We start from the raw sequence: 16,725 nt of genomic DNA, 5'->3' as shown, positions 1-16,725 counted from the left end.
AAATCAATTAACAGCACAAAACAATGACAAATATTGTCCAGAATCCCTCACAGGTACTGCATTTAGCATAGAAGATATGCTCAAATCATAACATGGCAAACTCAAGCCCAACAGGCAACAACAGCTGTCAGTGTGCTTACTTGACTATGACTTGCCCCAAACTGCATGTGATTATCATAAAGTGGGCATGTCTGTAAAGGGGAGACTCGTGGGTACCCATAGAACCCATTTTCATTCACATATCTTAAGGTCAGAGGTCAAGGGACCCCTTTGAAAATGGCCATGACAGTTTTTCCTCGCCAAAATTCAGTGTAAATTTGGAGCGTTATTTAGCCTCCTTTGTGACAAGCTAGTATAACATGGTTGGTACCAATGGATTCATTAAGTTGTCTAGTTTCATATGATAATAGTTTCGATTTAGCTTTAAATCTAAGCCTGCTACAACATCTGAAAGATCGATTGTGTTAATGCGTTTTTAAGAAATTAGTGGCGTTAAAACAGATTATTATCAACCCTACTATAAATACATTTTACTCCTATGGTGTACACATAAACAGTTAGAGTCAATATTAGGCTGTTTTTCCTTCTGATTAAACCTTCAAAAGAGCATACAGGTCATTTGCATATTTGGCTTGTCTAAATTTTACGGGATGCTGCCTAACGCTGTAACCGTCTGAGCATCACTGGCGCTGTTCTGAATGTAATCTCAGTGAATATGAGATTTTTCGCAATCATGAATTTGTATGGCTTTGAGCAGCCTTTTTAATTCACCAGCTCATTTCCCAAAGGACTTACACTTCCTAAAATAGAAAGAAGGTCCAAGTGCATAGGTCTAACAGTTATCCGCTATAGTGCTGTTGGATTATGTTGGGCTAAATCCAAAGGATCAAATTTCAGTGAGTGCTCCACTGCTGCATGCAGAACGTCCTCATTGGGGTTTGACAAAAACAGCATAATATTATAGGGATCAACAGGGTAGTTAGTTCTGCTATATGCATGGTTTGCTACCATTACTATGGAGAGTGATAAAGGCAAAAAGAGAGGAAGAGAGAGAGGAGAATATGTTGGTAATCCACGCTCCAGTAGAGAGGCTGATGAAGGGTTAACAGCCAGATAAAGTATTGAGTGGAGGAGAAGGAGGGCAGACTTCTCAGGTGTGAAGAATGGAATGAGAGAGACAGAGGAAGGAAGGATGAGAGCAGGGGGATGGGCTGCTCCAGAGCTTGTATTATGGTTGCAGGCCCCCGTTGCCTGGCAACGGTGCTGAGCGAGATGCCAGGTTGCTAGGTAACCTGGGGGATGCAAAGCCTAACGTGGTGCGATAGAGAGAGGTGGGGTGGAGCCGTGCTGCTGGGCTGCTCCACCTTCCCGCTCGCTCGCTCTGTTTCTCACATCTCAGTGTTTCCATCCAGCTGTGAATGAGAGCCGTAAACTCGGTGTCATCAGGGAGTCAGGGTGTTGCATGCTACAATATCCACGGAAATATAAACACACTGAAACACACAGATGATACCTGAAATAGAGCTGATATATGGATGAATCACTGATACTGGGATTCTTATTATTTTGGTAATTAGTTATCATGATATGTAGTATCTTTCTGTCTTTTACTGGATTACAGTATAAAGTAGGGGTGAAAGAAAATATCGATACACATGAGTATCGCAATATTATGTGTTGTGATATTGTATTGATTCTCCAAAACACTGTATCGATTTTTAATTGACTGCTTAAACATCTGATGGCCCGCTTGCGGACGCAGCCGCTATTCCATCTTTCAGAGGATGTAACGGGCTCAGTTTTAGAGCTAGAGTGAAGATACTGGCATCATGTCATACTAGCTTGTCTTGAAAGAGGCTAAACAACGCTCCAGGTTAGGCTACATTGTGACGAGGAAAAACTGGCATTGGGATTTTCTAAAAGGGTCCCTTGACCTCTGACCTCAAGATATGTGAATAAAAATGGGTTCTATGGGTACCCACGAGTCTGCCCACTTTAACGTAATCACATGCAGTTTTGGGCAAAAACCATGCACTTTTTCTGCATGCAGTATATTTTTGTCTATTATAAAATGGTGTATTTCTGGTGTGTTCTTTATGCTATGCCAGTTTTCCTAAAATTTTTCTTTTTTTTGTGTGGTATTTTTGCTTAAAAAACACGTCTTAAATTATGAATTTATTGTTAAAATAGTTGCATATTAATTCGCTGACAGTGTTTTAATTCCTGAATTTATCAGAACATTCTACCTGTGTGAAATAAAAAAATGAATTCCCCTACCGTCATGGTCATCATATGCATACTACAGATTATTGCTTGTCAAATGTGTGGGTCAATATCTTGTGAAAACACCAGCAGTTATCATCATCAAGTTATTAAATCAGAAATTAGGGCTGCAGCTAACGATTATTTTCATTGTTGATTAATCTGCTGATTATTTTTTCGATTAATTGATTAGTTGTTTTTGTCTATAAAATGTCAGAAAATGGTGAAAAATGTCGATCAGTGTTTCTCAAAGCCCAAGATGACGTCCTCAAACGTCTTGTTTTGTCCACAACTCAAAGATATTCAGTTTACTGTCATAGAGGAGTAAAGAAACCAGAAAATATTCACATTTACGTAATTTGACTTTTTTTTCTTAAAAAATCACTGAAACCGATTAATAGATCAAAATAGCTGGCGATTAATTTAATAGTTGACAACTAATCGATTAACCATTACAGCTCTATCAGAAATATTATGATATTTTATTTATGTTATAAGTATTGCGGAGTTCTAGCGTAAAAACGTGTACAGTCTAAGCTATTTCACTTATACTGGAGCAGAAACAATCGATACAGCATCTGATTTTACAGTAATCAGCTTGAAAAGTAAATTTCAAGTTTAAAATCAGGGCAGAATTATATTAAAAATGAATTTAGTTTTATGTAAAACAATGTTTTTTTAAGAGGGAAAAAATATGGGGTGAACAGCCCTTCTATTTAGCTCAATTTCGTTTTTTCCAAATCAACATAAGGGTTCACTACACTGATGATAATGAGTTTGTAGGCCTGTGAGGCATGTTACGTCAATGATTGAGAAAAAATGAGAGAGCGACACGAGAGGAGGAAGAGAGAGAGAGAGAGAGAGAGGAGGGAATGGAGGGAATGGAGGGGAAAAGATAAAAAATCAGAGATGCCCATGTCATCAGGCAGGCAGGGTATGGAGGGATTATGGAGTTGAGAGTGGAAAGAGGGGAAGAGGAAGAGGGAGAAATAATGCTAGATCGTGGAGAAGGGATAAAAATAGTTTTCCTTTCTTGTGCACTCTGGAAAATGGACATCTGAAATTGTATGGATGGAGTGTTCCAGAGGGAAATTGAAGGGGGGAGGGTGTGTGCGCGTTTGTGTGTGTGAGGAAGACAGATATGAAGAGAGAGTGTTTGTGTGTCACACACACACACACACACACACACACACACACACACACACACACACACACACCATTGTCTGTTGTCATGCCGTACACTGTAATCAGTTTTATATTTTTGTTTGCGGGGACCTTTGTGGAGAATTGCCAAACTGATAACATTGATTTAACACTACTTTAATCCATGTTTCAAATAGTGCATGTACACACACACACACACACATTTTACATAGATACGCACACTACCCCCTACCCTCATGATGTGGCGTGATGGTTTGTTCCACTGATTTTGCGTAGGTGGGGGAGGGGGTGGAATACGATTTGATTGGATAATCCAAGGATTTAATATCCCCTAATCCTGGCACAATCCTCTCTGCGTTACTGCAGGGAGTAAGATTAACTGTATGTTTGTAGGATGTTTGTCTCTGTGTGCGCAAAAGGGCGGGCGCTCTGTGGTGTGGAGAAAAGTGTAGTGTATATACAGTGTGTGTGTGTGTGTGTGTGTGTGAGTGACATGTACTGTTTGTGTGTTTGTTTTGGCACCACACAGCATGCAAATGGAGCTGCAGGGTTTGGTCATGCGTGTGTCAGTGGACGTGCCTCCACTGAGCGGTCATGCAAGCTCACACACACACGATCATATATCACATATCTCGCCCTCGTGCATCGTCGCGCCGCTGCTCAAATACGAATTCCCTCTCCTCAGAGATCCAGAACGGGGCTTCTTAGTATTCAGCAGGACAGATCAAACCTCGCTACAGTACGAAGCCAGCTCCTTGTACGTGCGCACGCTTGCAGATGGTTACTGTTAATTAAGTCTTAATTGGAACGTGAGTAATTAGAGGATAATTTTACTTGAAAGGAGCGTGTGGCCGTTCATGTGTGTTGGAGTAGAGGAAGGGAAAAGAGTGGAGTACAGTGTGACTGACTAGCAGGGACTGTACTTTATTTGCATTTTTCTCCCAGGCTCAAGGGAATTTTAATTACTCTACTACAATATAGATTCAGTTCCCTCACCTTCTCTTGCTCAGAGCCAAATCACACTTACTTCTTCCCTCTGGGTACTGCCCACATCTCTACATCATTCTCATAAATCTCCTGTTCTCATACATTTTTACTCAACGCTCACTCTTCCCTCCTAACATGAACTCAGCGAGAGATAAAATGGGTCGGGGAGAGATGTTGAGGAGGATAGTATGAAGCCAGCAAAGCACTCTCTTTGTTTACGCGAAGAGCACAGCAGTCGCCCTTGGCAACCAGCATCCTTGTTTACCTACCCAGTGTGCCGTCATATCATTGCCATGACAACGAGCCGGTTGCCATGCCAATTTTCCGATGCCATTGTGTTGTCTTTGTAGCAGCGGTGTGCACCTCTCACCTGCTGTCTTGTGTTCGGTTTCTTTATCTCCTCTGATTATCCCGCTCATCATTTGAGCTTTATATTATCTGATTACTTTAAATCATCAAAAGGTCAGTGCAGTTCAAGCAAACACATACACACAGAAATAGATTGATAAGGCGTGATTGATAAGCTGTAGTTGGGAATCATTAGGTTTGTCTGTTCAGTCTGTTTTACAGTCACGAGGATGAGCTTGGATAGGGCTAATGAAGGAAGTAATGGAAGAGGTGATGGATGGATAGACGGATGGAGAAAGGGTTAGTGGACACAAATCTAGCTACAATCAGCCTGCTCTACAACACAGGCTGGAATCAATGAACAAGACACGACTGATTGATGAGTTGATAGTGCAAGATGGATGGCAGCGTGGATGGATAGCAATAGGACCAGGACTGGGATATGATGGATGAATGGATGGATGGCTGGATGGACAGTTTGAATCCAAGGTCACTGGAAGCTGTGAAGACGGGTGTATCGGTAACTTTGTTTATGACAACAATTCAAGTCAATAAATGTGCGGGTTAAAAATGTGCATCATTCCTTCCTCTGCAGACCTTGTGTGTGTATTTGTGTGTGAACGTGAACGTGCGTACAGATGTTTTTGCATCTGCGTGGGTTTCGTTCCTCCGACTGTGTGTGATGGCCTTGCCTTAGATCAATAGCTTTGTGGTGACAGCTAAGAGCTGATTAATCAAATGTATGGATCTGTCTCTCTCTACTCTGCCCTCTCCTCAATTACCAGCTTCATTACATTGCCTTAACACCCCACTGGGACCTCTCTCCATTCTTCCTCCTCCTCATCCCCTCCCTTTCCCCTCCTCCTCCTCCTCCTCTCTGTCCCTTTTCGTCCCTTTTCTCATCCTCTGTTCCTCCCTCTGAGTTTTTCTCCTCCCTGTCATAGATGCAAAATGCATCTATTTCAACACTAAAATCACTTTTTGACTGGCAGCGAGACAAGGCATTAATTAGTACATTTTACACGTTGTTGCAGCTGAGTGAGGAACTTTAAAATCTGAGCCTGACTGATAAGGATGTTTATTCAAAAATGGTTGTTTTGATTTGTTTTTTTGCATCATTTCAAAGCTTGGATTGGAAAATATGAGTGTCTACCCCACAAGCACGCTGTGTTCTTCTATTTTTGGCTTTGTGTATCCATGTTGCTCTCCTCCTCTGGATCCATCCATTTTTCTCCCTTCCTTGTGCTTCTTTCCTCTTTTCATCGCCATCATTCTGCAGCCCTTCTCCTCCCCCACCGCATCCCTCTGGCATTAACACTCTGTCTCATTGCCTCAGTGCTATGACTAAGCACTGTGTGTGTGTAGCATGTTTGTGTGTGCATTTCTGTGTGTGTGTGTGTGATAAACCTGTGCATCTGTACATAGTATATGCATGGGTGGGCCATTCAGAACCTGTGTATGCTTGCATGCATTAGCACTCAAGACGATGGATCTCTGTAGTCGTGACAGTTTTTAGACTGAGCGAGTCACGACTGAATCACGCCCCGCTCCCCCCTCCTCCTCCTCTTTCTCTTTCTATTCTTTTTGAATCATCCTCTCAGGGGCAGCTTTGCTTTCATCCTCCCACTCTCCGTCTCTCCGTCTCACTCCTCCTGTAATACTTCTTTTTTCCAGTGTTTCCATTCACTCCCCGGGTTCCTCTTGGCCTCCACCTGCCCTGTCAGTCGGTCGAAGTCAGTCGGGGTCCCCCAGGCCTGACTCTCGTTCTCTATCCTTTTATTTTTAGCTGACTGCGCCTGTTCGCTTCACACACTTGTCATCTCATCTCCCCCCCTCCTCCCTGCCCCCTCTCTCTTTTCTCTATCTCAATCTACTCTTGTCCCTCATCTAATCCGTAGTTCTTCTGTAATCCAGATCAGCTGGCCTGCATCCTTAATCTCGTCACTTCTCAATCCCCCCTCCACCCTGTGTGTGTGTGTGAGAGAGAGGAATCAGAGGTAGTAAGGTTATGTGTGTTTTGACAGAGAAAGAGAGCAGACACACCTGTCACCTGCTAACCTTGATTTATCAGTAACTAAAACACACACACACACAAACACACACACACACACACACACACCATCAGTGCCGTAATTAAAGTTTTAACATTTTATTCAAAAGCCTCCGTAAGAAAATAATTTGTCAACATAGATCCCGACTTCCTATGCTAAATATAAAATGTTATTGTTTTTAAAAGCTATTTAATGCAGGTCAGTAGCTGACATTTGATATATTTTCATTTACTCTTGCAGTTGTATTACTATCTTCCACTAGTTTCTCATTTCACTTGCCACTTTTTTTGGGTTTCAAAATAGTTCTCTGACCTCTGGCACATTTACAGAAACGTTGATTAATGTGCTTAAAAATACGTCCATGAAATATATAATGAAATAACCGTGAAGCAAATGTCACTAGACTGTTTACTGTAAGTGGAGTCAATCCTAAAGACGTGTCCCTGTGATAAGACAAATGGAGAGAGACTTGTTTATGTTGACCATCTGTGTTGATGTTGTTTGTTCTGCAGATGAACCGGCCAATCCAGGTGAAACCGGCTGACAGCGAGGGCAGAGGAGGTGAGACAAGCACCTTAACATAGTTACACACACACACACACACACACATTTCATTGTGGCAGAGAGAGAGAAGGGTAGATGTCAAGTTGGATCAGATATACATGGAAAGCAGTCAACGGGGTGCTAAATACACACAGTTACACATAGACACACATTCAAATCACATTATTTCCACTCCCCTCTCTCTCATTACCCATCTAGTCAATACTGCTCCCTGGTGGACACAAATAGCAGCTTCCACTTCTATTAACTCTATTAACTGCTATCGTCTGATCAACATAGGTGTGACCAGTTTAGGGGAAATATTGTTGATTTCTTATCATTTCCTTTAATTTCTTCCACATTATTGGCCTCTCAGAGGACAGGAAGTTGTTTGTGGGCATGCTGGGAAAGCAACAGAGCGACGAGGACGTCAAAAGACTGTTTGAGCCCTTTGGCAGCATAGACGAGTGCACTGTGTTGAGAGGACCCGACGGCACCAGCAAAGGTAAAACACACACAGTGCATTTGCTTAACTACTTTATTTAATTTAGTAGTAATTGAATGCAGTCTGTGTCGCTGTGACTGACTCTGTTTTGTTGCAGGGTGCGCTTTTGTAAAATTCCAAGGACACGCTGAAGCCCAGGCTGCCATCAACAGCTTGCATGGAAGCCGCACAATGCCTGTAAGTTGAATGCACGACATTACAAATACACACACACACACACACAAGGCAACCCGTACAAAAAAGTAGTATTCTTTAAGTTTATCTTATGAAGTATATTTCATAAAATAATAAATACTATATATACAATATGTATACTAAAGTTCAAGTATATTTCCCCCAAGTCTACTTTATGTAGTAAGAATACTAATATCAATGTACTAGTAGTATAATTGTAAGTGTACTTCTTCAGTACTTCTTGGGACTAAATTGGCCCACTTTTTAGATTATAAAAGTATACTTTTAAGTGTACTTTAAGGGTAAGAATAGTAAACTTTGATTACACAACTAGTGTACATCTAAGTTGTATTTTGTACTGCAACTATACTATGAACTATACTATAAGTGAATAGGTAAGTAAATTCGTATCAAAACATTCATTTACAAACTCTACAAGCCAAGTATACCTTTCTGCAGGCTTATAAGGCAAGAATACTTAATCATACTTTTCTTAAGTATATCTCGATCAAAAGATTAAGTACAAGTATAAGCCAAGTATACTTAGACTTTTCCCTATAAATGTTAGTATAAGCTAAATATACTTAAGTATATCTCTGATAATTACATAAAAAGTAAACTGAAAGTATATTCTCTTATTTTAAGTTTAAAATAAATATACTAATAGCACGCTTGAATAAACTTCTATTTGGTAAGGGAAGCACACACACGGTCTTCAGAAGACATGTGCATGAGTCACGTGGGACAGTTTAAATTTTCTGTAGGTAATAATGTAAGTAATGTAATCATCTGTCTTCTTTGGTGCTGCCCTGGGCCTCATCAACATGCTGGGATATAGGCCTGAGCCCCATGTGAATCGTAAAAGGATTAAGTGGATAGAGAAAATGAATGAATTAATAAACATGGAGCTCGGTCCCATTAACACATCAAGAAGATAACATGTAACATTACATGCAGTTGAAACGCACTCTGTCTCCATCTTTCGCTGCACAGGGAGCGTCGTCCAGTCTGGTGGTGAAGTTTGCCGACACAGAGAAGGAGCGGGGGCTGAGGAGGATGCAGCAGGTGGCCTCCCAGCTCGGCATCTTCAGCCCCATGACCCTCAACTTCCCCGCCTACAACGCCTACACGCAGGCGGTCAACGCACAGGCAAGCAATGCACAAACACTCACTGCACCGCACGCACGTATACACACTAAGTTTGTAAGGGGAGTGCTGTGCTTATGAAAGGATGTAATAAGTTTGAAGAGGCTATCAGTGGTCTAATTGGGGCTAATGTTATTACCCAGACAACAGAACATACGTCATCTGGCATTAGCTTTCCCGCAACACACAACCATTAACCCACTGACTCAGGACATAATGGCCTTGTAATTAGATCTCTATTCATCTGTTCCTCCATCACTCCCTCTCCCTGCCCCTTCCTCTCTCTTTTCCCTCTCTTTGTCTCTCTCTCTCTCTCTTTTTCCCATATCCATTTAACTGTCTTCTCTGTCTCTCCCTCACTTTTTTCCCTCTTTCTCCTTCCCTCCCCCTCTTTTTCTCCATCCCCTTCCTCTCTCTCTGTTTCCTTCCCTGTCTACAGCTTGTCCAACAGCAGGCCCTGGTTGCCCAGTCAGCGTACTTGTCTCCTGTGGCAACAGTTGCCTCCTTACAGATGCAGCAGATGGCGGCGCTCAATGCCAACGGAATCATTGCCACACCCATTACGCCCATCACGCCGTCCTCGGGTAGGCTCACACACACACACACACACACACACACACACACACACACACACACACACACACACACACACACACACACACACACACACACACACACACACACACGCACACTCACATGCCATGCATACTCAAAAACACTTGTATGTGGTCAGACACATTCACAGGAGCTGTAGAATATAGTGGTTTGTAGATGTAGTTATCAGCTGTATATTATAGCACAAAACGTGAAAGTATTTTCATTATGGTCAGCAGTCTTTCCGCTCAGATGCTTTGCTTCATCACAATAAAAATAGAAGTTTAAAGCACTTAGTTATTAATGTGATTTACAGTATTTTGTATAGGCACAGCAATGTATAAAAAAAGGATTTTGGAGGTGTATAAACAGGTGTAGTTATATAGGAAGTATAGTTAAAGAGCTGCAATGACAGAGAGTCATTATCTGGACTGTGATCTGCATCTGTAGGTACTAACACTCCACCAACCATCGCAGCAACACCTGTACCAGCTCTCCCTCCGCCGCTAGGAGTGAACGGTTACAGCAGTCTGCAGGCCCAAACCAATGGACAGCAAGCAACAGAAGCACTATACACCAATGGCGTTCACGCATATCAAGGTTTGTTTTTTTTATAAGTCTTTTTACTGGGTTTTCCAGCAGACAGTACAGTGCAATTCAACATGTATAAATATACATAAGATGTCTGTAGTATAACATCCCAGTTCCCCCCATCCAGCCCCCCCCCCCCATCAGTTGGTCAAGGTCACTAATGGAAAAAAAGTATATAAGACATATAAATAAATAAATAAAACTACAAAAATAAATGAACGAATAAAGAAAGAAAGGAAGATGGAAAGATGGAGAATTGGATTACTGTCATTCTCTCCAACAGGTTTTACTCAGGCAACATAGTGAGGCTATTAATAAAGTCCAAAAGGGGATTCCAGGTCCTATTTTTTCTAGCTTTATGCATTCCAAGATTTCCTGTATCCATCTGTCGTGTGTCGGAGGGGAGGCATGTTTCCTTTTAAGAAAAATGGCCAACAGAGAAGTAAACACGATGACATGCTGTGTCGTGGTGAGAGTATATATTCGGAGTTGGGGGCAGACCGAACAAAGCTTGCAACACCGCATTATGTAATAACTGCGCAAAATGATAAAAAAATAAATAAATAAAAAAAAAAAAATGTTTTCACTTCATAATGTAATAACACCAGCATTTTGTAACAATCTGCTGCATTTTGTATTTAACAGTCTGAACGCAATGTGTAATAAATGTCCCCGCATTTTGTAATAAATTATTACATATCGCAGTGGTTATTACACAAAGTGGGAGTTGCACTTTTTTTCATGAAAATGTAATAAGATTAGATTAAACTTTATTGTCCATTCACATGAAATTTTGTCTTGCATCACATACTCCAAACAATCAACACAATACACAAAAACAAATTTAAAACAGCACAAAAAACATCTGCAAGGTCACCCTCCAGCAACCATCAGAAGACAGTTACAGGGTTGGGGTCAAATATTAAAGTATTTTGATCAAATCTAAGAAGCATACAGACGTATAGACTATTGCAACTGAGACATTAAGATAGGGGAATCCGAGATTTATTATCACATTGCTTGTATTTTTTTCATTCTCACTGTTTTTCTATTTTCTGGATCTCCAGCTCAGAGTCCAGCGGCCCTGGACCCCCTACAGCAAGCGTATGCAGGCATGCAACACTACACAGGTTGGTGTAAGTAAGACCGGTGACAAAAATGATCAGATGAAGTTCGTTGGGTTTGACGCCTTCTCACTGTGGGTTGGGATAAATGCAGTTCATTCAGTAATGAGACACATTTGGCCATGTTAATTACAAGTGTCAATGTAAAATCTAATCCACATTAAATTGTGCAATCAGAAATAAATCTTCATGTGCAGCTCAGCAGGCAGCTCATGCAGTAGGTTAAATCAGGATACATGTAAGTAGGGAACAAGGAAGGCCAGGTGTCTGCTTTCAGTTTGACCGCCATCATCTCAAGGATGGAAGTGTTTCAAGGGCAATTGGTTGAATTAATTTTGTCGTGATTTATCTGATTTCAGTGTCACACGACAAGAGACACATTAATGTCAATGGTAATAATGTAATCCAACTAATGATACCTTTACATCACCCGAATACATGATGCATACTTATGGAGTAAATGGGGAATGTAATGTACTAGTACCAGACTCAACAATGTCATTGTTGTGTCTTGCTCCATTCGAGTGTTACATTTAATAGTTTTCACCTTCAGCAGGAGACGTTTCAGTTCTAACGAAATGATTCTATTGGACGCTGCTATGTTGCCACCTGTTGTTTTCACCCAATCACAATTTTGTTACTGTCTCTCCCAATAGCGGCCTATCCTGCTGCCTACGGATTGGTCGGGCAGCCGTTCCCCCAGCAGCAAACACTGGTTGCCCAGCAACACCAGCAGCCCCAGCAACAGCAGCAGAGAGAAGGTGATGTGACTTCCTGTCTGTCTGGGGGGCCACACCCCTCTCTCCAATGATCTTATTCAAAGTTGTTTATCACAAGGTTTTCACAGCCTGAGAGAATTTATCACGCTCTGCCTAATGTGTGTGTGTTTCAGGTCCAGAGGGCTGTAACATCTTCATCTACCACCTGCCTCAGGAGTTCAGTGACTCCGAGATGCTGCAGATGTTCCTGCCCTTTGGCAATGTCATCTCAGCTAAGGTGTTTGTTGACCGAGCCACCAACCAGAGCAAATGTTTCGGTGAGACGCGCAGGCGGGGGAGAAAGAGGGAGGGAAAGGGGAGAGCAGAGAAAGGAAAGGACGAGTGAAAAAGACAGGGTGACTTTGTGGAGCATAAGATATTGTGTCTGTTTAAAGGGTACCTATTAAGCTTTTGTGCTTTTTGTCTTTCCTTCAGTGTGTTATATCGTTTTTTTGTGCATGTAAAAGGTCTGCAAAGATACAAAGCCCAAAGTCCACGTCAAAGGGAGTTACTCTCCCCCACAGAAACATTGCTCCTGAACTGCCTGAAACGCTCTGCTTTAGCCCAAAATACTAGTATGCACCTGGTCGGCATGGTGATGAAGAGAGGTTGGATTAAAATAACAACTCTTCTTTTCCTCTCTCTTCCAGGATTTGTGAGTTTTGACAACCCAGCCAGTGCTCAGGCTGCCATCCAGGCCATGAACGGCTTCCAGATCGGCATGAAAAGACTGAAAGTGCAGCTCAAAAGGCCCAAAGATGCCAACCGCCCATACTGAGTGACAACCAAGAGGAGGAAGAAGAAACAAAGAGAGGTGAGGTGGTGGTGAGGAGGTGATGAGTGACACGACATGAAGAGAAGTGAGGTGTTGTATGTTGGGGGAGCAGGAAGATGAAATTAGGTTAAAAACGTGGATAAGGTAGCATTAGCTTTGACACTGCAATGCTAATTGATGGTACTACAAAGTTAAAAAGAAAAAAGGCTTAACATGACATATCAGTGAATATACGTTGGGTTACTCATATTACAACAACTCAGGAAAAGTGAAAATACTAAAATATTGTTTTCCTTTTTATTTTCTTTCACAATCTTATTTACTTTTCTTTCCTGCTGTTTTGATCTTTTCCTGAAACGGCAACTTACCTCACCCAAGATCCTTCCGTCCAATCATAATTCACGAGGACCCCATCGCTATGGCAATGGTTGCCTAGTGACCGATAAAGCCCCGACCCCCCCTTCCTCTCGCATTGTTGTAAGTTGATTGGTTGGCCTGTGTTTGGGTTGCTGTGGCGATTGATTGCCTGTGTTGGTTGCCCTTGGCAATTTTTGTTCTGTCACCTTGAGCAACCAGCCATGCGTTGACCTGCATGTCCTGTTGCTGTAGTGACCACAGACTGTGTTTGGTGCATTGTGACTTTATTTTGTATTGACCTGTGCACATACTGATCAATAACTGTCAATAGCCAGGACTGTACTCAGAATCAATTGATTAAATTGGATATTTGATACACTTAATCATTGTATAGTCATTTGATAAATTCTGCAGCAACGCTCGTTATTATTTTGCAGCTTTGTTTTTGATCAGTTTCTGTAGTGTTCTGTTTGGTGTCATTATTATTTGAACAAATTGTTTGGGTTAAAGTAGTGAGTGTGGGCATCTATGTGTACATATGTGTCTGTGTTACACTGTTAGTGTGTAATGCAGTGAGTGCATAATCCTCGTTGTACTGGTGTCTGTAAAGAGAGGTTTCCAGATGTTTCCGGTGGAGAAATGTAGAACAGTTTACTGCAAAATATGACATTATTTTGATGGGAAAAAAAGTAACATGCTAGTATGATTTTTATGCAACATACAACAATGGCAGGCCATGTTGGACAAGAGGCCATGAAATGATTATGCAGCACAGTACATAGACGTTTAGATAAGGCTACAAACAGGTTAGGACAGAAAAAAAGTTTTATGACAAAAGCACACTATTTTTGGGCGAGCATGCATTTTGTTGAGCTGTACTCTGATAGGCTGAGTTTTATATTCCTGGATTCTGATTTGTTACACTGTTTGATGTGGCACTTCAGTTTTTTTGCTCCTTTGTTTCTCTTTCTTGGTCTCTTTTACATCTTCTATCACTGCTTTTGTGGTATTTCCTCCCTCTCCCCCTTCACTCCTCCCCTCCTCCTCCTCCTCCGGTCCCCTTTTCTCCTCCTACTTGTTCCCCCTTTTCTCTGTCAAATACTTTCTATCCCTCTAGCTCGTGTTTTGAGGTAAAGGGTATGTGGTTGTTATGGTGGAAAAACAAGTGCCTCTTGCTTATTGGAGAACAGCCTTCAACTATAGGAATTCTGGGAGAAATATAACAAAGAGAGAATAGAGGATATCTTTAGTTTGAGGTAAATTCAAACCAACACAAACCCCAACCTTTACCATAGAGGAGAAATGTGTAGCTGCCGTGTGTGGATGCACCGTCACACGGCAGCACACATTATTAATAAATGATTCTGTTTCTATTTCTAGACAAAGTTTTACATAACAAATCAGTGTGCGCCCCCTACATCAGTCAGAATAAAATTATCACCCAGAATTTCTATACTGCAAATGCCAGAGAGTGATGCATGTCGGTAGTAGTGTTTGCTTGCCATGATCCAAGGCACACGAGTGCAGCACATGCTCATAAGATCACCCACACATATGGAGCTCTACAAACACACGCATACCTCCAGACACACACTTCCAAATCACACAAGGACACGAATAACGGTTTTTCACTGTATTGAGTTGCATGATCCAGACACTGTGTGTGTATGTGTTAAAGCACCATGATTTATTGCTGTTGAAAGACGAGAGCTTTACAACTGTGAATGATGCCTTCTTGATTTAACTCACCCGAGATGAAACTGAAACAAAGACGAGCTAGGAGCATCCTAAGGTGCAGTTTGCCGCCAGACGTATGAAAAGCAGTTCAAGTCGTGCCTACAAGAGTTTTGTTTGACGGGAGGAGCATGTCTGACAAGATCAGACGGATATTTATAACTTTGCTCTCTAACATATTCTCCCTCCTTCTCTGTCCCTCCCTCCTTGTTTATATATCACTCCCTCCACCCCCCGACTCTCCCTCCCCACTCACAGGTGACCTTTCAGAGTCCAGCCGAGGTGGAGTCCCAGGGTTCATAGTGCTTTCAGACTGTCTGCTACCTTTGAGCGTCCGGGGAGTGCAGCCACACACACACACTCACACGAATACACATGCACTCTCAACACTGAACCTCGAACGGTACAAGGCTGATATACAAATGTACATAAAGTGCACAAACACACACACACAAACACACACATACACGCCAACACAGAAATACACACGGTTCACACGAGTCAGTAATCTTACCCTTACAGCCAAGAGTTGGGTTTGACCACGGTCTGTGTGGAGTTTGCCAACAGGGTGTTTAGTACAGTTAAGACAACTCAGACCGAGCATGTATGGAAAGGTACTGATGAAAAATGATGATATATCACTTCAGTAGACTTTAACATGTCTATACCATGTCTATTCCATGACAAATATAGAGGGGCTGATGTTTCATAATAAAAAAAGAAAGAAAATACAAAAAAGACGACTACATGAGTAGGTTAGAGAGACTTTGGAGAAAATCCTAATGACCTGTAAATAATTTAGTTTACAAAGAGCAGCATTTAAAAAACAAGAAAAAATGCAAAAAGAATACTACTTTAGATAAACACTGAACAGGACACAGCGACATTATTATTATTGTTATTATTATTATGATTATTATTATTACCACTAGTAACATCATCATCCTCATAAAGGGATATTACATTCCAAATTGTAAAATGGGAAATCACTAACCTATTTTAAATTTCTACTTAGATTTTAGGTGAAACTCGGGGGAGGGGGGGATTGCACTTTTATTCGGGAGGTTTTAATATTTGAGCTATTTTTTATTTATTTACTAATTTATCAATTATTTTGTTTATTGGGAGAAGGGGTTTGAGTGGGTTGCAATATTTTGATTTTAGAATTTTCTAGAGAAAACCTTTTGAGGGCCTGTTTCTGTCAGACTCTTGCAATCGAGTAATTATAATGTATGTATTAATTATTACAGCAATTCTATTTATTTCTAATTTATTGAATCCTGTTTTTGATCCACTCTCTTTTTAAGTTAAAATAAAAAGTATCATACTAAATGTCCTAATGTGATTTGTTAAGTGTGTATGTGTGGAAGAGAATGATAGAGAATGTTTTAATCACTATTTTACACGAAAAATTGAAGGATTCAACACAAAAATGCCACAGAAATGAGAGAACACGTCCATCTTCTGACCAGAAGGGGGCGTGAGTGCAGAGCATGAGAGAGCAGGTTTTCACCCACAATAAGCTGAAGTGCCAAGCTTATCTCCTTTATTCGTTTATGGGAGTAGGCTACTTATTTATCAGCAGAATTAAATAAAACTGGAATTGTTTTAT

At 41.2% G+C, this 16,725-nt stretch overlaps 1 protein-coding gene across 8 annotated transcripts in view; it reads left to right on the top strand.

Annotated features, from left to right (window-relative positions):
• LOC141778954 (CUGBP Elav-like family member 3) overlaps nucleotides 1–16,446 on the top strand; it is a 29,494-nt gene extending 13,048 nt beyond the window's left edge. For 2 of the 8 annotated variants that reach the window (XM_074653532.1, XM_074653533.1), the window contains exons 5-15: nucleotides 7,325–7,374; nucleotides 7,724–7,860; nucleotides 7,958–8,037; nucleotides 9,028–9,183; nucleotides 9,620–9,764; nucleotides 10,225–10,374; nucleotides 11,433–11,501; nucleotides 12,146–12,250; nucleotides 12,382–12,525; nucleotides 12,898–13,061; nucleotides 15,372–16,446. In XM_074653532.1, coding sequence (XP_074509633.1) covers nucleotides 7,325–7,374; nucleotides 7,724–7,860; nucleotides 7,958–8,037; nucleotides 9,028–9,183; nucleotides 9,620–9,764; nucleotides 10,225–10,374; nucleotides 11,433–11,501; nucleotides 12,146–12,250; nucleotides 12,382–12,525; nucleotides 12,898–13,025 — 1,164 coding nt within the window. In that variant the 3' untranslated portion in view covers nucleotides 13,026–13,061; nucleotides 15,372–16,446. Of the gene's footprint in view, nucleotides 1–7,324; nucleotides 7,375–7,723; nucleotides 7,861–7,957; nucleotides 8,038–9,027; nucleotides 9,184–9,619; nucleotides 9,765–10,224; nucleotides 10,375–11,432; nucleotides 11,502–12,145; nucleotides 12,251–12,381; nucleotides 12,526–12,897; nucleotides 13,062–13,400; nucleotides 13,500–15,371 lie in introns of all 8 variants that reach the window. The other 6 variants (XR_012596158.1, XM_074653538.1, XM_074653536.1 and 3 more) reach the window with 6 other exon arrangements.
• The last annotated feature ends 279 nt before the right edge of the window (nucleotides 16,447–16,725 follow it).

Source organism: Sebastes fasciatus, chromosome 12, assembly GCF_043250625.1.
Source record: "Sebastes fasciatus isolate fSebFas1 chromosome 12, fSebFas1.pri, whole genome shotgun sequence".
NCBI classification, from domain to species: Eukaryota; Metazoa; Chordata; class Actinopteri; order Perciformes; family Sebastidae; genus Sebastes; species Sebastes fasciatus.
Note: the sequence above shows the minus strand (reverse complement) of the source record. Positions and strands in the feature narration are given on the sequence as shown.